Genomic DNA, 25,290 nt, shown 5'->3' on the forward strand with positions numbered 1-25,290 from the left:
GCCACGTGAGGCCCGTGGGAACTTTTGAAAGCAATAAAACAATTTCTTTTAATTTAGTTTTTTTAAGCACTATAAATTTTCTTTAATTAAAAATGGAAAAAATTTCTTAAAAAAAAGTATTAGTTTTTTTAGTTTTAACTGCAATATTTGCAGTTAGCACTAAAACGGACATGTATTAAATATGTTATTACGTTTACTGATATTATTATGTATGTATTAAATATGCATGTATTAAATATGTTATTACGCTTACTGATAAAAATATTTAGTGCTTCACTAATATTTATAAAAATTTTCATATTTGCCGATTGCATGACTAAATATTCGTGCGGCCTTTCGTTAATCTCCCTGCTGTGCAAGTGGCCCTTCACTCAAAAAGGTTTTGCACCCCTAGTGTAAAGTATTTAAGCCGAAAACAAAGAGTATTCAAATTAATTTGTAATGTGTTCAAATCAAACACCAAACGTAGAGCATTACATATATAATTAAACGTCTTTAAATCAAATATCAAGTGTAGGGCGTCAAATTTGTATTCATTTGTATGTAACATTAAAATATAAAATGTAAATTATCAAGTTTACAGCGCAAAATATTTAAATAAAATTTAAAATTTACTGTGCATGCTAACAAAATTTATAGCGCAAAGTAACATAATTGTCGAGTGAAGAGCATTAAATTCAAAGCGCAAGGTGTCCAAATCAAATTTATAGTAAATAGTCAAACCTAATATTTAGTAGAAAATTAAATTTCCAGCTTCAATTATATAAATCTACTTTGAAGTATCATATTTTGAGAATATAAAGGCTTATAATTGGACATATGTATATACACCGAAGAGCCATTACATTATGACATCTATAACAATGGGCTCGCCCAGGTTCCCCCATTCATGGCAATAGTTTTTCCTGCGGGGGATGGTGTTTACCAACAGGATAATGCACCATGTCATAAGGGTCGAATCATCGAGGAACATTCCAGTGACTTTCAAGTCATGTCTTGGCCCCCAAATTCACCTGACCTTAATCCAATAGACCATTTGTGGTCCTACTTGGAAAACCAAATTCGTGCTGCCACGCTACGCCCTCGCAATGTGAGGGAATTGCAGGACCAGTTGGTGAACGCTTGGTACCAGATACCTCAGACTACCTATCAGCACCTTGTGGAATCAATGCCACGGCGGGTGCTAGCAGTATTGAGGGCTAAAGATGGTCCTAAATGTTATTAGCAGGGTGGTCATAATGTAATGGCTCTTCGGTGTATTTTTATATAAAGTTTCATATTAAGTTTTGAAATCATAAATAAAGTTTCATAATTATATCGAGAGTGAAATGTATGACATGAAATTTGTATTTCAAAGTAGCCAAATCAAGAAACAAGTGTAGAATAAATTTACTAAGCAAATTATTTAAATCTAATTTAAATGATGAAATGTTTAGAGCAGAGTATTTAAATTCAGAGTAATATATCACAATTATATAATGAAAATTACAATGTATTATATGTTCCACGTGTACTATTTATACTATTAAATACAATTCTACATTGTTCATATTAAACAGTATCATTGTATTTCGTTAATTACCAATTCCTATTTAACAAATTATTTAAATCTGATATTAGAAATCACAGCGCAAATTATTAAAATCTAATGTAAACTATTAAGTTTTTAGTGCTACGTATTCAAATCAGGAGTCAAATTTGTAATATCTAATTTATATTGCCCCGTAGTCAAATCAAGAACGAAGTGCAAAATTGCTCAAATTTTTTAAATCTAATTTGTAGAATATAATGTATATTTAGAACAAAATATATTTAGATCATATTTAGAACAAAATATCTATATTTAAAATATAATTTAGAACAAAATATTCAAATCAAGAGTAAAACTCAAATCTAGTAGGTATTCATATCTAGAGTATTCAAACACAATAAAATTATATTTAAAATTCCAAAGTATTCCTTGTTCCACACGTTTATACATCAAAGTATATTTCTCCGTTGTACATATTTAACTGTAACATTGTATTTCGTGAATTATTCCATTTAGAACAAAAATGTTCCCGTGTTCTTTCTACCTGAAAAAGAAACATGCCTGAAATCGTAGTGGAAAGAAAATTTCCAATTTTGTATTCGAGATGTGCATCTGCCGTGGTAAGAAAAAGGAAATAAAGATTCCAACCAAAAATTCAGTCCTTTTTTTGCCACCGTCCAATAAGCAGGAGTTTTCCGGAAAGATCGACTATTCCGGTTCATGGCCTGATCTTTCACGACTCTATAGGGAGATATACCAGAACACGTACCACCTCCTCCCACTCTCTCACACCTCCCCACTCCTTCAATGTTGCCACCTGTTCTGAACGAAGTATTGAAGAAGAATGGAAGAAAAATATATATGATATCGTTTTGCGTTTCTTACATAGCCTATAGTAAAATTTTGACGGTCCCGTCTTACAAAGCAAATAGGATTTACGGCGTATACGGCGAAATCCTCCCCAATAAAATACTCGAGAAAGATTTTTATTCTTTTATATCCAGATTATACAGATTTCTTTTTTCTTTTTTTTTATAGGCGTTAGGATGATGCATTTTGTTCAAATATCTTTTTTGTCCGCATTGTTCTTAAAGTGTATTTAAATAATATTTTAATCTTTCTTTCAAGGTCTTTTTAAGTTTTATTTTTAAAAAACGGAAAGACTACTGACAAAACAATGTGTGTTACGGCAAATATTCTTTACACCCAATCGGTATGGTGGGTAGAGTCTTTCCATAATCAACTTGGAACGGCATTCGATTTTCGTACTAAAGACAGGGATTATACTTTCTTCGATCGTATTTTATAGGATCGGAATCCATTCTAATGTAATGTAGCCAATGGTTTTACAGCCGTAATAGTAGAAATATGATTGGACAATTGTGGAACATGATGCGGGAGCCCGAGTCAGGCCCGTAGCCAGGGGAGGGCAGTCGGGACAAATCCCCCCCCCCCGAAATTCTGGGATTCAAACTTTTTAGTCTTTCTTTGAGCCTCTTAGTAAAAAGAAAAGCAAAAACTGTCGAATCAAACCTTTTATTAACTAACTTTATTAAGCATATTTCGGGATATTCTGGTTTGTCCTAAAAAGTAATCGAAAAATTTTCCGCAAATCCCCGTAGCATGTCTTTGTAAACTTTGTTTCAAATTGATTATAATTATTATGGTATATTAATTGAAAAATAAGTATTATGTAATATTTTTTAATTACTAGTTTCACTTTTGTAAGCAACAGAATAAACAATATTTGTTACAATGTTTTTCCCCTACTTTGCATGTCTAAAACTGTCCTTGCTTCTTACCATATCCCCCCCCCCCGAAAAAATATCTTGGCTACGGCATTGGCCCGAGTGGTTAATGCCACCATCTGCATCTGATTTAAATTGTGGCGAGGTAATGCCCGCTTGCGCCTGTATGGTCTTCAGATCACCATTAAAAATGTATCCCTGCCTTTAATGGTCTATTTTTATTTTATAACCGTCGTAGAAGTAGTAATAGTAATTTTGGACCCAATCCAGAAGACAAGGGAACTCCTGGATAAAGTATTGGGAGAAATTGTCTTCTTGGAGGGCAATAGATTAGTATTTTATTTTATTTTATTACCGTCGTTAAACATCCGACCCAGTTTTTGAGTTTATGACTACTAAGGTTCAACTATGTAGCCTAGTTATCCGGAACCCAATCCAGAAGACAAGGGAACTGGATTAAATATTGGGAGGAATTTGCCTTCGTGGAGGATTTTTTGATGGAACTAGCCCGCATATGTGTTACATGGCGAGGAAAACAACGAAAACCTCCCATGGTTAGCCTAATGGTAAGGGGACTCTAACCCATGATCCGTCTACCACTGAGCATATTTTACGTCAGCACTGTGGTTGGTGCGAGCCGGATGCGGGATTCGTATCGCAAACTATCGCTGGGATTCGAACCCGGTTCCCCTCATTGGAAGGCGAACGTGCTATCCCTTGAGCCTTCACGGCTCTCAATGGTCTATTAGTGTAGTTCCTAAATCGTTATAAAATCTATTTTTTGATCATTCATTTTAGCAGTGCAGTTTATAATTTTTCGCTGTTTTTTTTTTCCATTAATTTACTGACATGGATGTTGTTTTTTTTTTTTCACTCTTAGATTTACACGGGTCCCAATATAACGGGTTACAATATATTTTAGTATCTCGAAAACAAAAAGAAATGGTACTTACTTTAGGTATAGTAATAAGAGTTATAATAACATCCATTTTGCTACAGTTTTTTTAGTTTCTTTCATTAAAACAGTTATGTTGTTTCCCATTGGTAAGAATGAAATATTTGAACAGAGTTCCTAAATTTATCTAGACCAGTTGCTTTATAAACTTTTTCCATTTTAGAATAAAACATATTTCAGTATCTCGGAAACAAAAAAAAATGGTACTTACCTTATGTATAGTAATAAGAGTTATAATGACATCCATTTTGCTATAGTTTTTTTAGTTTCTTTCATTAAAACAGTTATGTTGTTTCCCATTGGTAAGAATGAAATATTTGAACAGAGTTTTTAAATTTATCTAGACCAGTTAGTTTATAAACTTTTTCCATTTTAGAATAAAATATATTTCAGTATCTCGGAAACAAAAAAAAATGGTACTTACTTTATGTATAGTAATAAGAGTTATAATGACATCCATTTTGCTACAGTTTTTTTAGTTTCTTTCATTAAAACAGTTATGTTGTTTCCCATTGGTAAGAATGAAATATTTGAACAGAGTTTCTAAATTTATCTAGACCAGTTACTTTATAAACTTTTTCCATTTTAGAATAAAACATATTTCAGTATCTCGGAAACAAAAAAAATGGTACTTACTTTATGTATAGTAATAAGAGTTATAATGACATCCATTTTGCTATAGTTTTTTTAGTTTCTTTCATTAAAACAGTTATGTTGTTTCCCATTGGTAAGAATGAAATATTTGAACAGAGTTTCTAAATTTATCTAGACCAGTTAGTTTATAAACTTTTTCCATTTTAGAATAAAATATATTTTAGTATCTCGGAAACAAAAGAATGAAAAGTTTCTAGTTCTCGCCTTCTTCTTTTTTATTACTCTTATTAGAAGAAGAAAGTGCATAACACTTTCTCTATTTCGTCGAAAGAGAGAAAAAGTAATTTTACGCCACACCGCGTTCTTTTGCCACTGCGCTAACTTGTTGCGCTGTTGGAGCTGGGATGAATGCATAATAATGCAGAAAAGACTTCTCTCTTTCCAGAAACTGGAAAAATCCTGAAAATAAAAAAAATCTAAAGAGTTGCTTCAGAATCTCCAGTATTTTATAGAGATTATTAACAGAGGAGATTTCCCTAGAAGTTTAAGTATAAAATCCGTCGTAATTTATTACAAGATTTGAGTAAAAATATAGTAGACTGTAGGTTTTCAAAAATTTAACACACAAAAACAAATAAGGTTTAAAAAGTATTTCTGGGCGGTAAATAATGATAGTTAGTTTTGAATTTGTAATAATAACTTGTATTGAAAGTGTTCAAAATAATTTTAACTTATTTTTTATTTGTGTGTTCCTTTCAAAATTAGAAATTATTATAATAATTATGAAATTATTACAATAATAATTACGAAATAATTATAAGTTAATAATAATTATATATAATAATTATAAAATAATTATAAAATAATAATCATAAATTAATTATAAAATAATAATTATAAATTAATTTTAAAATAATAATTATAAATTAATTATAAAATAATAATTATAAAATTATTAAAATAATTATACAATTATAAAATACTTTATAATTGAGCTTGATCTCTTAGTTTACGTTTTGTTCTTTGGTGTTTTTACAGTGTGAAAAGAAAAGAGCTGTTTCAAGTAGTTAAAGCGGGGGGAAAAAGAGTAAAAAAGCGTTTGTCCGATTTTTTTTTTTTTTTTTTTTTTTTTTTTTTTTGCCGCACTCTGTAATAAAATTTTTCTGGAAATTATTGAAACTTTCTATTAGAAGCAAAGTAATTTTGAAATTAAAAATAATTTCTATTATGCTTTTGCTATAAAATTTACATTTATTGTACTTAGTTATAACAAATTACCCTTTATTTTTATATTAAGTAGTCTGGCATCTATCGACATTGCTCCAAAAAAGGAAAATCACATATCTCGTTTTGGTAAATGTCTGAAATACATACTAGGTCTAGTTAAGTGTCACCGCCCGGTATACATTTGCCTGGTATACCCTACACTGATGTTTTTTTAAGATTCAGTGCCACTGCCCGGTATGCCCTACAACAATGTTTTTTTAAGGTCAAGTACCACTGACTACTAGTACTCCAAACTCTGATGTTTCTCCTTATCTGTCCTCAGCAGATATTAAAATATCGAATAAATATAATGATATCAACGAATTAATTAATATCAAATCGGATATAACAAATATTTCGGAAATTCACCAAAGTAAATATGTGACTGTTGACATTCACCAGTGAAAGTCGACATTCTCTTAATTTCGATCATTCACGGTAGCAGTAATATTTAAAGTTCACTTCGTTTTTAAAGCAAGCATATTAAATTGTAATTTTCTAAAATAAAAGCAAATATTTCGTAATCCAATGCTTATAGCTTTAATCAACTAGTTCAATAACAACTTTTCCCCCTTCTTGTTTTTCAATCCTCCCTCCACCCACCCCACCCCGAATCCGCGCATAATATTCTCCATGAATAATTCAGTGAAAGAATTCTTATCCTTATTTTTAATCCTCTTTTGTTTTTTTTATATTAATATTGCTTTATGTTTAACAAACGCAAACGGATAAAAAAAAAAGTGGATGCGTATTTAAATTTCTTCGATGAAAAATCTTTTTTATATTTATTTATTTATTTATTTAAAAGAAATGATATAAACAGGAGAGATCTTGTTCGCCTTTTCAATTTTTCCGTCCTGAGGTTATTGAAGAAAAAGATTAGATATTATTTCCTATCATCCTTTTTCGCGATGTTCTTAAAATATCGTGTATTATTCTAATGACTACGATGCTGTCATCGTTCGTTTTGTAATTTTTTTATTCTAAGAACTAATTGAATTCATCGCTACGGATTTTTATATTTTTATTTTGTAGTTTCGGACATGCTTACACATTCAGTTCCTTGTTTTTAAGAATGTTTTTTTTATTACTTAAAAAACTGCTAGTGTTTCGTAGTTAATTACAAATTATTTAAATTAACATAGAACTTAAGATATTCATTAAAAGTGTTAATTAAAGCTAATAACATACGTACGTTTAAAACATAATTTTCAAAGATCCTCTGAAAAAAAATTTAAATGCTATTTAAAAAATTCGCTTAATAATAAAAATGATTAAAAATTATAAAAATTAAAAATATTTAATCGAAAAATAAATATTTTTATTAAATTAATATAATTATTATATAAGTATAGTAACTAAGTATTTATATAGTAACTAAGTATAGTATACTAGCTTAAGTATATTTTCAAAAATTATAAAAATTAAAAATATTTAATTAAAAAATAAATATTTTTTTAAAATTAATATAATAGTTATTATAGAATTATATTTTAAAAAAAATTTTAAAAATTTTACAGTGGCTGTTTTTGCATATTTTTATTTTTAAGTATATTTTTAAACTTTTGTAGTACAAAATGTACAATGTTCTATGATAAGTATGATCTGCAGTACAAGTACAGAACTGTACTGTACTGCACTGTAGAGTAGTAAAAATTTTTTGTTCCGACTTTCTATGCATCCATACGATTGTATTACGATAAAAATTACCCTGTTACCAAATTGCAAACATAATTTACAGAAACACGCGTTTAAATTTCGGTTAGTTCTAGAAATTATTTTCAGAGAATTGGTTTCAGTAAAATACCAAATGAATATTTGAATTTTACATATATATTAAAAAATTTCGATCGTATACATTGTAAATATTTTGAATGCATACATTATTAGCTTTTGGAGTAATTTTAAAGTACTTGAATTACTTTTAAATTAATTTTAGATCTTTTTCCTTGACATTTATAAAGAGTATAAAAGTTGAGTTTCTTACGAGCATATATTATGTAACAGTTTCTAATTACGATATGAAGTATGAGATCGTTGAAGTATCAGTTTTCATTTTTAAAAAAAATGCTAAAATATCTTAATTTTTATTTATTATCATTACGATGGTAAAATAAGTTCTCGAATAAAAAACTTAAGTTTTTTTTATAACGCATCTTATTAAAATTTATCTTATTAACTAAGAATACGATGGAAAAATGTCAAATATTTGAATGGATCATAAAATTTGAAAGAAATAAAAAGAGATTGTCAGGATATAAATGCTGCAATATCTTTATTCTTGTTTATTATCAATAAGATGGCTTGATAAAAAAATAATCAATAGTTTCTTTCGAGTTTTTCTAGCGCATCTTGACAACAAAAAAAATTATTTTTCGTTATTAATGCAATGGAAAAATTTCAAATATTTTAATGCATCGAAAAACTTTAAAGAATAAAAGAGCAATTTAAAAAATATGCTACTTTATCCTAATTCTAGATAATTTTCAATGCAATAACAAAATAATTTTTTTTAAATAAGAAAGTATTTTTTTGTTAGAATATTTGAAAAACTTTTTAACAAAATTTATGTTATATAAATGCGATATGTTGCATGAACACCAAAAAAACATTAAAGGACAAAAAAGAATTTTTTAAAAAATAACTGTACTATCTTAATTTTTAGATATTATCAATACAATAATGACAAAATCAAATTATTTGAAAAAAAATCAAGCATCTAATTAAGTAGACTTTTTGTAGCGAGTCTTGAAAATTTATAATTCAGAGAAGCTTTAAAGAAAAAACATAACGTCGCTTAAAATTTTATTTCATTTTACATTTGTAAAGGAGCAACGGGTTAACAAAAAAAAAAAGGAAATGAAAAACTAAATTAGTCTTCTTTACATACTCTGATCTTTTCAAGTATAATTTTAAGTTGAGTTCTTTAAAAGAAATAAAAAAGAGAAGAAATTTGAGTTGAAATGAAGAAGGAAACGTAACCGGTGAGGGTTTCGTTGTAATTAAAATAAAACTTCAATTCACTCTTTCACTTCACCTGTAACATCCCATGTTGGCGTTGTTTAAATTGTAAAAGCGGCTATATTTTTCAGTTGGCGAGGGATAATTAATTTTTCGTTCTTATTTAAGAAACTCTCTTTATTTCGTTGAGGTAAAATGTTTTTTTAAAAGAATAAGGTCATTTTATTTTCTCATTTTTACCCTCAGAAAAGATATTCCCTGATGCTAATGGGTCGGGGAACTTGTGTCTCTGAATTCTGTTTTAAAAGAAATGTTTTTTTATTCTATTTCTATTAAATTTTAAAAGGGAATGTGTGTTTTTGGAGACTAGTGGAGTTTTATAGAACGGTAAAATAATTGCTTTTGATTAAATTAAGACTAATTAAGTCTTTTGTTTTAATTTCTTATACAAACGAGCCTCTTTATAACTGTTTCGAAATTATTTTTATTTAATTATTTAATTATAATTTTTTTTTTAATTTATAAAAGTGTTTGAGAGCATTATGCCAAAAAATTTATCACAAATATTTCTTTTTTTATTCCAATTTCATTTATATTAGCGTGTTTCAGAATTTATTAATTTTTGAAAACCATAAAAAATTTTAGATTGTATTTATTTTTAAAAATATCTATATAATAGAGTAATTAAACGTGACATTTATGCATTTAAAACCTCTAGAGATAATTTAGAATACTATTATAATAGAAATTTATGTATATTTAGATCATTATCAAAATTGATGCATATTACTTAGAATATTATTGAAATAAATATTCTAAATAGTATCCATTTATATGAAAAAGCAGTTTTTGACCGAATATTTTTTGGAATAATATTAGATTATTTTATACTTAAAATATAAAATATATATTCTGAATTGTATAGTGCATACAAAATAATATTTAGAGCAAACTTTTTATCTAATATCCATTTAAAAAATCCGTTCTGTGCCAAATATTTTTAAGAATATTATTAGAGTAATTTAGAGATATTACTTAAAATATTGTTAAATTAAATATTTTCAATTATACTCAAACCAAAAAATTCTTTTAGTACATAATATTATTTAGATTAATGTTAGAATAAATATACTGTATATAAATATTCGAAATAGCAAAAAAATTATAAAATAACACCCGTTTTGCACCGAATTTTTTTTTTAGAATAATATTAGATTATTTTATACTTAGAATATAAAATATATATTCTGATTTATATTGTGTCTACAAAATAATATTTAGGACAAATCTTTTATCTAATATCCATTTAGAAGAACAGTTCTGTACCAAATATTTTTTTAAATATTATTAGAGTAATTTAGAGATATTACTTAAATTATTGTTAAATTAAATATTCTCGATTATTCCCAAACCAAAAAAAAATTTTTGCACAATATTATTTAGATTAATGTTAGAATAAATATTCTAAATAGTATAATTTATAATATTCTATATAAATCTCTAATAATAGTATAATGTATAATATTCTAAATAGTAATAATAAAAAAAAAGCCGTTTTGGTCAGAAAATTTTTTTAAAAATAATATTGGATTTATTTCTACTTAGAATATAAAATGTATATTCTGAATTGTATAGTGCCTACAAAATAATATTTAGAACAAATCTTTTATCTAATATCCATTCAAAGAAAAACCGTTCTGTACCAAATATTTTTTAAGAACATTATTAGACCAATTTAGAGATATTACTTAAAATATTGTTAAATTAAATATTCTAAATTATATTCAGACCAAAAAGGTCAGCTCGTATAAATTAATATTTAGAATAATGTTAGAATAAATATTCTAAATAATAATTAAATCAAGAAAAAAAAACCATACCATAAGAGACATACATAACTGTTTTTGCCTGCATGAGATATGTTTTGTCTAGCAGCTCTACACATAGCCGTTTAATTGTGTACTGTCGCCAAATAATGAAATTTTATTTACATAATAAATATATTTTTATTTTCTGTTTTTAATGCACCTGAATATTTAATTAATAAACTGCTTTCATTTGTTCACAAATTTCGAAAAACTTCTTGAAAATATAGATAATTCTTTACAAATTTGTCTCCAAAGAGACAAGAATGTTTTATGCTCTCTGAATGAAAACTTTTATGGTATGAATTTAATTGTGTTTCAATTAAAGAAAAATAAGCACCTGAACAATTTGTGGCATACCAATTACTTAACAATTATCATATTCATAAACTAAGAAACGTATAATTGTTAAAAAAATAGAAGTTACTTATTCATTGTTAATTTGATTAACACGGAAAGCTGAATTTATTATTGTTTTTGTACGTAATGTAAGAAATAAACATTTACATTGAATCCTCAGCTTATGCATTCGTAGCTAACCTTTTAAATTATTCAGAAAGTCTTTTCCGTTTCTCTTAAGAATATAAATAAATAATTCTAAACATTTGTCTGCATTTTATATGAGAAATTTATATTATTGTATATCATTTCTCAATTTAAATAATTTTGTTTCAATTATGCATGAGATTTCCCCGTTGTAATTACTCGAAACTCTAATTCAATTCAACATTGATATTTTTTTCGTTGTATTTTAAATGTTTTTCCTTATCAAAATGTTTATTTTATACAATTTTCAAGAGTTTTAACAAAAATTATATTTAAAAAAAAACATTTTTCAAACTTTATTTAGAAAATTAACATTTTAAAGAATATGTTATTTAGTTTTGAATAAATATTTATTCCACATAAATTGATGTTACTATTTTTTTTTAATTAAAAGTCGGTTTAAAACGATCTATATGTTTTGTGGAATTTTATTACTTGAATTATTTAAAAAAAATAATAAACACATAAAAACAGTTTTAAACACAATTTAATTTTTTCCGTGCCTTATGTTTTGCCATTTTATATTTGCTGATCATATTTACTTTAAATTTTTTTTGTTCATAAAGTTATTTTGGATTTTTAAACAATCATTTTTTTTTCCATATTAATCACTAAACGGAAATGTAAAAGAAATAAATATTATAAATATTTAAGTTTCCAGAGAGCTGTCTGTTATTAAATTATGCATTTAAAGTAACCAAATATATAAATATCACTTTTTTAATTAATCATCATAAAATATATTTTTTGTAAAAAAATTATGTATTTTAAATCTAATATTTTAATTATTTTTTTTTTCGTAATTTAATTAAATTTTATGAAAAAATTTATATTTTTTTATAAAAATTAATTATACAAAGAATTAAATAATGATTTGTTTGAACGAGACATTTTATTTATTGTCGTTAAATTCTTTTCATTTTGATTTGTTTTCTTTGTTAATTTTTAAACAAATGTTTTTGTTTTTTAGGGATAAAATTTTTCGACTAAATTTGGCAAACATCAACAGAACACGATGCGAGGTAAGTGTTATTTACTCATTCTTTAATTATTTGATTTATGCTTTACTTTTCTATTTCAGAAATAGTTAATAAAACTAGTGTTGTAAAAAAATATCTAATTTACGTAGCTTTCTCTATCTTTTTAAATTATCTCAAGTCGATTTGGCATCGGAACTTGGCGTGTTTTGACAGAATCTAACGTAAACAAAATATCAATTGAACAAAATCTGAAGTAGCCAAACTTTCGTTCCGATTAACATCTGAAAAAAAGATAGCGTTTTGACAAGCTACTATATATAATCTACACATTATATTAACTAAATCGATCATCTAAAAAATTAAACGGAAGTTATGTAAGGCAAAAAAAAAATATAGATCAGACGAAATTCTACTTAGAAAAAATATATAGGCCAAAATTGTGTGTATAAAAATATAGAAGAAAGCAAATTAAGTGGAAATATATATATTATAAAAATTTAGTCATGGAAAAAAAAGAGTTTAGACTAAATTCTCTGTGTATTAAATAACGCCAAGAAAAAACGCTTTTTTAAAAATATAGGCTAGACGAAATTCGGTGTTAAAAACTATAGATTAAAAAAATTCAGTGAGGAAATTCATATATGAGACAAAATCCTGCCAGAAAAATTACAGATAAGACGAAATCCTTTGTTAAAGAGATTTAGGTTAGACAAAGGTCTGGCATATTCTGCGTAGGTAGTCTAAATTCTGTAGAGCAGTATATACCAGACAAGTGGTCAAAGCTTTTATCACATGATCCAGATTTGTATGAACAAAATATAACTTAGACACTATTCTATGTAAACAAAACGGCAATCATTATCAAAACTTTTATCATATGATCCAAGTTTGTATGAACAAAATGTAACTTAGACACTATTCTATGTAAACATAACGGCAATCACTATCAAAACTTTTATCACATGATGCAAGTTTGTATGAACAAAATATAAGTTAGTCACTATTCTATGTAAAAAAAAAACATCTGTTGAATTAAATCATATTTAAAGATTTAGGTTAGACAAAGGTCTGGCATATTATGCGTAGATAGTCTAAATTCTGTATACCAGACAAGTGGGCAAAACTTTTATCACATGATCCAAGTTTGTATTAACAAACTATAACTTAGACACTATTCTATGTAAACAAAATGGCAATCATTATCAAAACTTTTATCATATGATCCAAGTTTATATGAACAAAATGTAACTTAGACACTATTCTATGTATACATAACGGCAATCACTATCAAAACTTCTATCACATGATGCAAGTTTGTAAGAACAAAATATAACTTAGTCACTATTCTATGTAAAAAATAAAACATCTGTTGAATTAAATCATATTGTGCCGAAAAGAATATTTCAGTTTCTTAAGCTCTATTCTAAGGAGAGCAATTATCAAAATTTTGTTTCAGTTAAATTACTAGAATTATACGTATTTTGAAATTCTGTTATTTAAGTGAAATTAAATAATATTTATCAAATAAAGAATCTTAGTGAAAAATAAGAATATCCTTCAAAAGCAAAATTAAGTTTTTGAAGAAAGGAGTTTTGAAGAAAAAGGTAAAATATGCAACGACAGTGAAAGTTGGTATAAAAAGCCAGCACTCGTTTCCTAACAAAAGAATGTCCTAAGCCTTCTTCTCTTTCGCTTTTTTGAACTTTCGCTACAACCTGCTTCTTCAAAAAAGCATTTCTTTCCCCTTTTCTTCAATTGTGGAAATAACAAATAGATTTATTTTCCTTTAGTTAATTTTTTTCTTCTACTACAAAAAAAGATTTTTTATTCTTTTTCTTTTTTTTTTACGTTCTATTCCTACTCATTCTTTTGTGCGTCGCCGCTTGCATTTCGGGTAACTTTGCTCTCTTCACTTCGGCTTCGCTACGCTTATACGTATTGCTCTTCGATAAATCGATACATCGGAAAACAAATAGTCATCTTTCATCGTCATCGTATCGGCGACTTCGATCTTTCGCGACGCGCAGGGATTCCTTAGAAAAAGTTTTTTGGGGAGAAATATATGCGGAAAGTTGTCAAAATTATTCTGAACTTAAGGATATTTATGTTTATGTAAATTTTATTCCAACAATTATATTTTAATTTTGGGAATTCATCTGGTAGGTAAACTTTGCTATTTGTTTTCATTTGGAATTTAAATATGCATTTTTAATGTTAACAGAATCGTGCTAAATTTGAGTAATTATATCTATAGTTTGATATTAATCGAATGATCTTTTTTTAATCATAAGAATAATAGACTTTACTTTTTCTCAGTGCTAAATATATGTAAAATATTGCTGACATATATTTTTTTGAAATATATTTTATTTAAATATTTTATTTTTTAAGTCAACAGGATTTTGATATATTTATCTTTACATAGGTCAAATAAAGTTATGTTAAAAAAATATTTAAAAAAATCATTAATTATATTACTACGCTTGAACTATAATAGTAGTATATTGAACATGCTAATTCATGAAATTTTATTGAAATTTTTTTATTTTTTAAATAACTAAAACAATTTAATTTACTTTATTTTTATTAATTCAGAATAAATTAGGTAAATCACACACATTTTATTTTCCTGCATTGCTAACTATATTACTATTATAAATTTTCTTATCTTTTTTTAATCGAATCTTTTTTTATGTTAAATAAATCAGAGATGAATATGAAAAATTATTAATTATATTACTACGTTTGAACTATAATAGTACTATATTAAACATGCTAATTCATGAAATTTTATTGAAATTTTTTTATTTTTTAAATAACTAAAACAGTTCATTTTACTTTATTTTTATTAATTCAGAATAAATTAGGTAAATCACACACATTTTATTTTCCTGCATTGCTTACTATATTACTATTATAAATTTTCTTATATTTTTTTAATCTAATCTTTTTTTTATTTTAAATAAATCAGAGATGAAAATGAAAAAGAGATGGAAATACAGCATTGCGTACAATATTATTGTCCCAATGGCGCATTATAGTGATCTTATTTTTATATTTTATTTCGTACTAGCATAGATTGTTTTAAACTAAAATTTTTTCGTCTAAACCAATTCAATTAAATTTACTTCAAATAAATCAGACGAAGTTAGAAAAGTAAAAATATAAAAATTATTTTCTCTTCAAAAAATACTGTTTTATGTTATCGTTATCAACTCCCATGCATAAAAGTATATTTTTCTTCTATCTATCTTCTATAAATCTCGACCACCAAGATTTCTGCCTATTTCATTTATCAAAATGGCGCCCGCAGGATACCGCCTGATTTTGTTCTATTTTATCTTGATAATTCATCCTTTGACTCCAAATATGGAAAGTGGGTAGCAATTTTTATCTGTCCTCCCGAAAAATTCGAATATCCCCGCAAGCATCACTCTTTCCTTATCACTTCGGCAAAAAAATATTCCTTGGGGAAAAAAAATAGTTGAATGACATTTACTCGTAGTCCCGGGCAACTATCTCTGTTTCTGAAATTGTCGAAATTATTTTATGTAAGGTTAATATTCGAAATTTATTTTTTTAAGGAATTCTGTGTATTTTGTTGGTTTTTTAGAAAAGTTTTCTATCATTATTTTGATAGACATGAATTCATTTTTTCATATTATTTTTCTTTTTGAATTATTAGAGAAAATCAGGATTAATAGTCAAAATACACTTTTTTTTTTACTTTTTTGTTCTAAACTCAGGTCTATAGTATAGATTGCTCCACTACATAACTATAAATTTAAAATGAAACTATCACTTGAAGTTGTATAAAACAGTTTATAAATTTTTTTAACTATTCCAAGATATTGCATAAAGCTAACATTTAACCCTTTCGGGCCGACTGTCACAAATACGTGCCAGCATAAAACTGTATCAATCAGGGTAAAAAGATAAAACTGGTAATCAAAGTACTTCTTTAGCAGTTTATTTGTGGGCGGAGTTATAATTGTTTGATTTATTTAATTCGCCATTACTTTAGTTCAAAATAAAAGTATTTAGTTATACTTTGAACTAACATTGATTATATATATGCTGTTTTGCATTGATTATATATATGCTACATTGATTATATATATGCTAACATTGATTATATATATGCTACATCGCTGTTTTGGTATAGACTTGACTTTATTAGACCAGTTAAAAATCAATACCTGTTATGCGTTAAAGACCTAACATAAAAAACGTTTCAGTCCGATATTACTAATATTTGCTTGTATACAAGGATCTGATAATCGACAATTACTAAACGACCTGTCAAAGTTGCAGACAGAAACCAGTGTTCGGTAAATAAAACTGAATATTGTGTCATTTTTTAGAAAAATCATCAATTTAATTAAATAATTACAAAAAAGAAAGTGATGGAGCATTTTCTGTTCTAGTTATTTTGCATATGCCTGTTACAGAAATGTACTTGTTACTCTCTAAATTACATGTTACTTTCTAAAATCGTGAAATAAATAGTAAAAAAAAAGGATTTTACTCTTGCATGGAAATCCGTTCTACAGGAGAACTATCGAGTACTTTTTTTTGTAACTGTTATTTTGTATTTGTAATTGAATTATGTGTTTAGGAAATTAGCATGTTAGTCCAAAAATCTATTTAAAATATTCTTGGTAAAAGTAGAAAAACATACATACACATTCTCGCATAGAGATTCCATTCGAACTATTTGTTACAGTTATTGTGTATCTGTTACAGAATTGTATTTATTTTGAAATTAACGTGTTATTTCCGAAATATCTGTTACAAAAAAAAACAGGTGAAAAAATACGAACGAGAACACTTTTGCATAGAGATACGATCTAACTAAATCATGTTTTTAGTAAATTAAGATTTTAGTTGAAAAATCTATCTAAAATATTCTTGGTAAAAGGAGAGAAATGTCCCCATTCTTGCATAGAGATCCCATTCGAATTATTTGTAACAGTTATTTTGTATCTGTTACAGAATTGCATTTGTTTTTAAATTATCATGTTACTTCCGAAATATCTGTTATAAAAAACCAGGTGAAAAAATACGAACGTTATCATTCTAACATGAGGTACGATCTAAACTTACGACATTGTACTACGGCTAAAAGATACGCATTTTCATCGAATTTCTTAGTGTAAAGTAGAAAACATTTCTTATAAATAATTTAACAAATTAGTTTCCTATTGGTATTTCACTTATCAAAAGTGTTTAAACATCAATGCTTTTCAACTTTCGTAGTTAAATCTCCAAACCAATAAAAATCGTTTAGCTTTAGTCTGCTGATTATCTTCAGGATATTAGATTCTGCAGATTTTAAAATATTTAAAAAAAAAATTTCTAACGCTACCTTTTGGACTTCAATGATATTCTTTTCAAGAATATTCATTTTAGAGAAACTTCGTTGCATAACGAAATAGCAATAGCATTCTTTCCAGCTTTGCCTTCTATTTTTAGCCACAACCTCTCGAAAGTCAAAAAGCGTAAGTTTCAGTTCTCGAACGGAGGAATTTAAGGGAACTAAAGGGAAAAAAAAGAAAAACTATATACATAGATAGAGAGAGAGAAAAGGCGCATTAAAAGACAATGATGGATGCGTATGTCAAGAATTTTCTCTTTTTCTGGGGATCTTTAAAGAAAAGACAAATGGTACGAGACATGTTAAACCATATATCCCTGCCTTCGCTTGCCGTTTTCTTTCGCACGTAGTTTAGGGCTATATATTCTTATTTTACTGCCCATTTCTATTATTTTTGCACACGATTTCAGTGTCAAACTACTTTTCTTATGGACAAGTTTTTTTCCCTCTTAGTGTTGGGCATCTGGTTGTTCTCAAAGCTGGTTTATATATTACTGGATGCATAGTTTTGCTGTTGTGGTAGTCTCAGACTTTTATTGAGCGCATAAATTGAATAAATGTTAAGTCTAGTCTTAAACCGTAGGCTGTGTTGTTTCAAAGATTATTTGTAACGTTATTAGATAATCGACATTCGCTGAATGTACGAAACGTCAACAAGACGTTATTTTTCATTATTTTTTATTTATAGATTAGTTTTTATGTTTGTTTTTATGGATTAAAGAATAAGAACTAAACGGGTTTAAACTATTTATAACAGTCTCTGAAATAAATTAGACAATAGGTACTTGTTTATTGTGTTAAATGCGCGCAAATAAAATATTTATCAAACTAAATAAATATTGTATCGAAAAAATGCAAATATTATATTAAAAAAATCTTTTAACCTTGAATATTTTTATCCTAATGATTACCTACTTATTAATGGCGAAGATATTCATTAGTATGGTTGGTAGAGTCCACCATAGCTTAGCTCGGAGTATAATTCCTTATGCTGAAATTTGGGTGCTAACATTATTAGAAATGATAAATTTGAGCCACGATGGCTCAGGGGATAGAGCATTCGCCCCCCAATGAGGTGAATCGGGTTCGAATACCAACGAAGGCTGCTGGGCGATACGAATCAGCATCCGGCTTGCATTGACCATTGTGCTGACGTGAAATATCCTCTATGGTAGACGCATCATGGGTTAGAGTCCCCTTGCCATCAGGCTAACCGTGGAAGGTTTTTCTCTCTCATGTAACACAAATACGGGTTAGTTCCATAAAAAAAACCTCCACGAAGGCAAAATTTATCCCAATACTTGATCCTGGAGCTCCCTTGTCTTCTGGATTGGGTTCAAAATTACAAGGCTACGGAGTTTAACATTAGTAGTTGTAAACACAAAAATTGGATCGGCTTTTCAACGACGGTTATAAAATAAAATAAAATGAAATCTTTAATTTCTTCAACCGTGTCTTAGTAATTTAAAATCCACTCTAATGTAATGAGTACGGTAGTTTTGGAGCCGGAAAAAGGCATGGTTGGGCTGTTGGGAAGCATGGTGCGAAGTACAATTGATTACTCTAGCCACCTGCTGACTGTGGTAATTTTGTGTGCGCATGCGCAAGTATTGTCCTCGTTAAAACTGAATCCCAGACCGTCTCCAAGAGCTCATTTGTATAGTTCTAGTGCGACGTTGACGACCAAAATAATCTAAAAGATGTATCTACGCAAGATATTGCTACAAGTGTTAAATTTGAAAAACTGACGCAAGTGGGCTGTTTCGGAATTGGGTAAATTTTGGCTCAGTGGTAGCTAAAAGGGAAAAAAATCGATGCATTAAGAAAATTTTTAAAAAATCCATCAAAATAAAGGTTATATTCATAGCGAAAACAGCTTAAAATGAATATGTTCAGCTGAAAATGCTAAGAGTTAGATTGAAACCTAAAAGCTGAATAAGTGGATTTAAATCAAATGTAAAAATGTTTATATTTTAGAAATCGCCACAAGTATGTCCATTTATAAAACTTGTTTATTTACAAAACCTTATACGTGACAAAATTTGAACTATGACAAAATTTGAACCTGAGTCAATGGACATGGGGATCATATATAGTGGGATTTAATTATAATTGTAAATAATTATAATTTATTATATATAAATAATTATAATTTATTATATATAAATATTTATAATTAATTATAATAATTACTCCTCTAATTCAGGGATTCTAAATCGACCACTAACGCAAACTCGACATTGCAGATTGGTAGATTTATTTTTTTAATGTATTGGGCGCAAATTAAAAATGCAAGCACATAAATAACTTTTCAGCTAATAATTGAATTTTAATTAACTAAGATGCAATCTTAAGAAATATTTTTGAATTTTAAAGATACAATTGTTTGTATAATTTTAAATTATGTATTTTTAAAAACAAAATGGGAAATTATAGCGTAATCAGCCTGGCACATTTTCAGAATAAAATTTTTTTTAAAAAAAGCCTTTTTTTTAATTAAATTTCTTAATTATTCAATATCTATCATTTCAATTCTGAATCTTTCATCATTTAAATTGCATAGTTTGATATTGATTATATCAAAAGTCGTGCATCTAACGTTTCAATATTTTTTTATCAAATTAAATTTCTAAAAATAGTTGTTAATCTTAAAAAAAATTTAAGTTGAATCATTTTTGGATAAATAAATGAGTCTTCTAAAAAAGTGGGCAAAACTTTTTTCAATCTCAAAAAAGTTAGCGAATGCGGAGGTGCAGTGAAATATACAAAAAGGAAACTAACATTAAGAGGACTAAACTTTCTAAAACCTCTCTTCGTAATCATACGTTTCAGATCGAAGTTACCTACCATATTTTGAATTGTCTGGTCAAGAATCAAATATTCAGCGAAAGTACGTTTTTGTGGCTGATTTTGTAACTTAAAATATGGTCTGCACAATGTACCTAATTAGAATATTTATAGTCAATTCATCAAATCATCAGCACTATATTTTGGTACGTAAAAACTCGACCGTTAGATCCGATCAAGAACTGTCCAGTTTTTTCCTTTTTTTATTTTGCTTACTGTACATATTATTTTTTTACTACACAATACCAGAACACGATATAGCTGAGTAAGCACTCATAAAAGTGATACTTCTTAGCTTTAGAGTCATCAAATAGGTTTCTTAAAATAAATAACCCTGAAGACACAAGTACCTAAAAATGACATTTCCTCTTCGAAATGTCCACAAAGTACTCGAGAGAGAAATCTTTCTTTATTCACTTCTTGAGGTACTTTACTGTTTGGAGGTACAAAAGAAAAAGAGCTTCTTCACTCAACTTCCGCTGCAAACCTGAATTTCTTCTCTTCCCAAAAATAAACCTCTCCCGTTGAGTTTGTTTTCTTGAGAAATCCTTTACTTCGGGATTCGTTGCTATGGAGACCATCTTTTCCTGTTTTTTTTCTGTCCTGGAATTTTTTTTTCTTTCCCGGAAAAAAAAAGTTTTTTTAATGGTGATGATTCGTAAGAGAAAGAAGCATTAAAAGGGACTCCTACCTTAAGAATGAAGTTGTAATTAGTGAGCGTGATTGTTAGGAAAACTTTTTGCTCCTGGTCTTTGGCCGGATTTTTATGTCCCTTCTTAAATCCGGAACTTGTCTTTTGTTTAAGAATCGAAAGGATTATAGTTGAAACAATGTTTTTTTTTTATGTTGTTTTCCTAAAAGATTTTTTATATACATTGTGAAAACATATACTTATGCTAACCTCGTTTTTTTTAAATTAATGATTTCTTTTCATTCTGTCTACACTATTAAAACTTTTGTGTTAATAAACCTGGTATAGACATTAATTTTCCTTTTTTTTTAGTCAAACATAAAGTTTTAGACTCTTTAGTTTTAACGTTTGTGGATTCGTTAACTCTTTATCTTTCTGACTCAAACATTACGCGCTTTACTCCTTGCCTTTATGACTCAAAACAAGGTTTACGACTCTTTATTCTATGTGACTCAAACGTTATACTGTTGACCCTTTATCTTTGTTACTCAAACATAAGGTTCTCTATTCTATATATATTTTTTACTAAAAAATTAACTTTATAAAGTCTTAATTCTTCTGACTCAAAAATTAAGATGTTGACTTTCTACTTTCGCAACTCAGACATAAGGTTTTCGATTTTCAGCTTCATGACTCAAATATTGTTTTTTTTTAACTCTTTATCCTTTTGACTCAAACAATGCGCATTTGGCTCTTTATCTTTGTGAGTCAACTTACGGTTTTTAATTCTTTATATTTTAACTCCAATAATAACGTTATTAATTCTTCATCTGCACAAATCTTGCACTGTTGCCTCTTTACCTTAGAGGCTCAAACGTTTAAAAAAAATTATTTTTAAAAATCTTTATTGTGTTTCTCTTTATTTTTAACCTTATTTTCTTAAACTCTTTGTCTAAATGATCACTTTAAATGTTCTCTAACAAAACTATTTAACTACTTTTTATTTTTTAATTTCTTACGAAAGCAAACAAAAATCTTAGTTTATTAGGAGATTCAAAATATCAAAAAGTTTGAATTTTAAAATTTTTTTCTCAAGGAATTTCATTTTAAAACATTTATATTTTTTAAAACATAATACCTAAACAATGAAAACAGTTCAATTCCTTATATCAAGCATGTCTTGATTTCAGATTTTCAAATTAAACTCTATCAATCTATTAAATATAAAAATAATAAAATGCATGCTCGTCAGAATATGGAACTTTAGGAATAAAAAGGCTAATTAAATGAGGCCATTAAAACTAAACAAAGAATTTTCTGAAACTTTTTTTTAATAAATTTAAACTCATTTAGCCATTTAAGTACTATACAGTTTATACAAAACACAAAATTAAAAATCACTTAAGCTTTTTTCAAAAGCTGTCAGCGATATTCTGCACCGGCGTTCTTTATTTCACAAATTTTAAATCGCACACTCTCTCCTCCTTGTAGGCCTTCTAAAAGAGCATAGCACACCTTTAATGTTCGAATCCCTTTCACCAGTCATACTAATTAATCGAAAAGTAATAGAACGTTCGAAAGGAAGGAGCAATTCAAAATCTTCTGAGCGAAGGGTTAAAAGAGACCGCGATTTAATTAAAACATTTCTGGCATAGAATCTATTCATTGAGTTTTCCCTTCAAGAAAAGGGTCTCTCGCCTTCACAAAAGAGAACATCTTTTCCTTGGAAAGTTTTCTCTTCAAAATAGGGTCCCTCTTTCAAAACTAGCTTTACTCCAACCCGTTTTATTCTTTTTGGATACTCTTTCCCCCCACCCCTCCCTCCATACTCCCGGATTCCGGGAGATGCAACTCTTCCAGGCAACATGTCCTCCATGTGTTGGTATTTTCGATTTGAAATATACTGTGTTATGGGGATTGGATCGATAACTCCGGTTCTCTCATTTGAATTTTTGGAAAGTTGAGGAGTTATACTTTGAATGTTTTATTTGAAAGCTTAAATGGCATTTCTTCATTTGATATGGTGGTTCCAAAAGTTTTTTTCAAGTTGTGGAACTCATGCACTATTCAATATTGTCTTAATTAATTAACATCTTATTGAGTACCCCTATCATATAATAATAGTCTGCTGTATAATATCTATTATTCTAGCAGAATACCCATTCTTCATTGGCTGCTGTATAATATCTATTATACTAGCTGAATACACATTCTTCATTGTCTGCAGTATATCTAGCTGAATACCCGTTCTTCATTGTCTGTCCTATAATATCTACTATTCTAGCTGAATAACCATTGTTCATTGTCTGCGGTATAATATCAAATATAGTAGCTGAATACACATTCTTCATTGTCTGTCTTATAATATATACAATCTGAATACCCATTCTTCATTGTCTACAGAATAATATCTATTATATTAGCTGAATTCCTATTGTCCATTGTGTGCAGAATAATATCTATTATACTAGCTGAATACCCATTGTTCATTTTCTGCTGCATAATATCTATTATACTAGCTGAATACCCGTTCTTCATTGTTTGCTGTATAATATCTATTATACTAGCTGAATACCCATTCTTCATTTGCTACTGTATAATATCTATTATACTAGCTGAATACGCATTCTTCATTGTCTGCAGTATATCTATTATACAACCTGAATACACATTCTTCATTGTCTGCTGCATAATATCTATTATACTAGCTGAATATCCATTCTTCATTGTCTGCTGTATAATATCTATTATACTAGCTGAATATCCATTCTTCATTGTCTGCAGTATAATATCTATTATACTAGCAGAATACCCATTCTTCATAGTCTTCGGTATAATATCTGCTGTTGTTGTTCATTTACGTCGCACTAGAGCTGTACAATGGGCTATTGGCGTCGGTCTGGGAAACATCCCTGAGGATGATCCAAAGACATGCCGTCACAATTTTGATCCTCTGCAGAGGGGATGGCACCCCCGCTTCGGTAGCCCGACAAACCTGCTCGCGAAGTCGAGCACTTTACGGTAGAACAGTTTAAGGAGGACCAATATCGCACACCCTCAGTCCCTACGCAGGCTGATCCAAGTGATCACCCACCCGCACACTGGCCGTAGCCAGTGATGCTTGACTTCGGTGATCTGCTGGGAACCGTGTCTTAACAATCAGTCCAATGCGGGACGTATAATATCTGCAATTAAGAGTTAAAAATCACCGCATTAAAAATCAATATCCTAAAATAAGTAATCTTATCTGTTATTTCAAACTAGTAATTATTTAAGAGCTTGTTCTCGGAAATGTGATATATATCATTAAATCTAATTGATTCAAGACGTATTATAGTATCATGAGCTGAAATGATATTAAACACTAATTAATTTTTCCATCTTCACACGTTTAAGTTTTTAAAATATTCTGACATTTGTCGTGAATTATGAATCTTTCTTGAATACTCGAAACTTTTAATAAAATTATTTAATTCTATAAAGCTATTTTTCTTAACAAGCTTCGCTCAAAAATATACATTTTATATGTTGGCTTATTTTAATAAGACTAACTGATTAAATGGACAATTTGAAAAAGTAATAATTTTTAAATTTAATGTAGCATTTTTCATTCTGTCTATTATGCCATTAAAATCTGCATTCTATTTCTTTTATATTTTTCCGAGAAAAATATCTATACGACTAATTAGAAATTATTTAAAATAAATATATTTTTTATATTTCATAGTTAAGAGCGATATTTTTATTAGTCACATTTTTATTATATACTTTTGCAATTATGGCTTAGTTATTTATTTCATTTTTTATTTATTTCGTAAAGTAATAGAATTTTATGTTCATAAAGTTTACTACCAAAAAATTATGAAACACTTTGAAAATTTTTATTAAAATATTTAGAACGACAGAAAATAAATACTTCTTTTAAAGGTATTTTCTCCTAAACTTTTTACTTCTTCAACTGTTTCCTTTTTCCATTTTGAAAAATATCT

General features: G+C 27.9%; 1 protein-coding gene across 2 annotated transcripts in view; it reads left to right on the top strand.

The window, feature by feature from the left end:
- LOC110282721 (semaphorin-2A) overlaps nt 1-25,290 on the top strand; it is a 557,110-nt gene that overhangs the window by 368,815 nt on the left and 163,005 nt on the right. For both annotated transcript variants that reach the window (XM_043041274.3, XM_043041275.3), the window contains exon 3: nt 12,437-12,488. In XM_043041274.3, coding sequence (XP_042897208.2) covers nt 12,437-12,488 — 52 coding nt within the window. The remainder of the gene's footprint in view (nt 1-12,436; nt 12,489-25,290) is intronic.

The sequence above is a fragment of the Parasteatoda tepidariorum genome, chromosome 9 (assembly GCF_982258835.1).
Source record: "Parasteatoda tepidariorum strain Cologne lab strain chromosome 9, Ptep-v5.0, whole genome shotgun sequence".
In the NCBI taxonomy this organism is placed as follows: domain Eukaryota; kingdom Metazoa; phylum Arthropoda; class Arachnida; order Araneae; family Theridiidae; genus Parasteatoda; species Parasteatoda tepidariorum.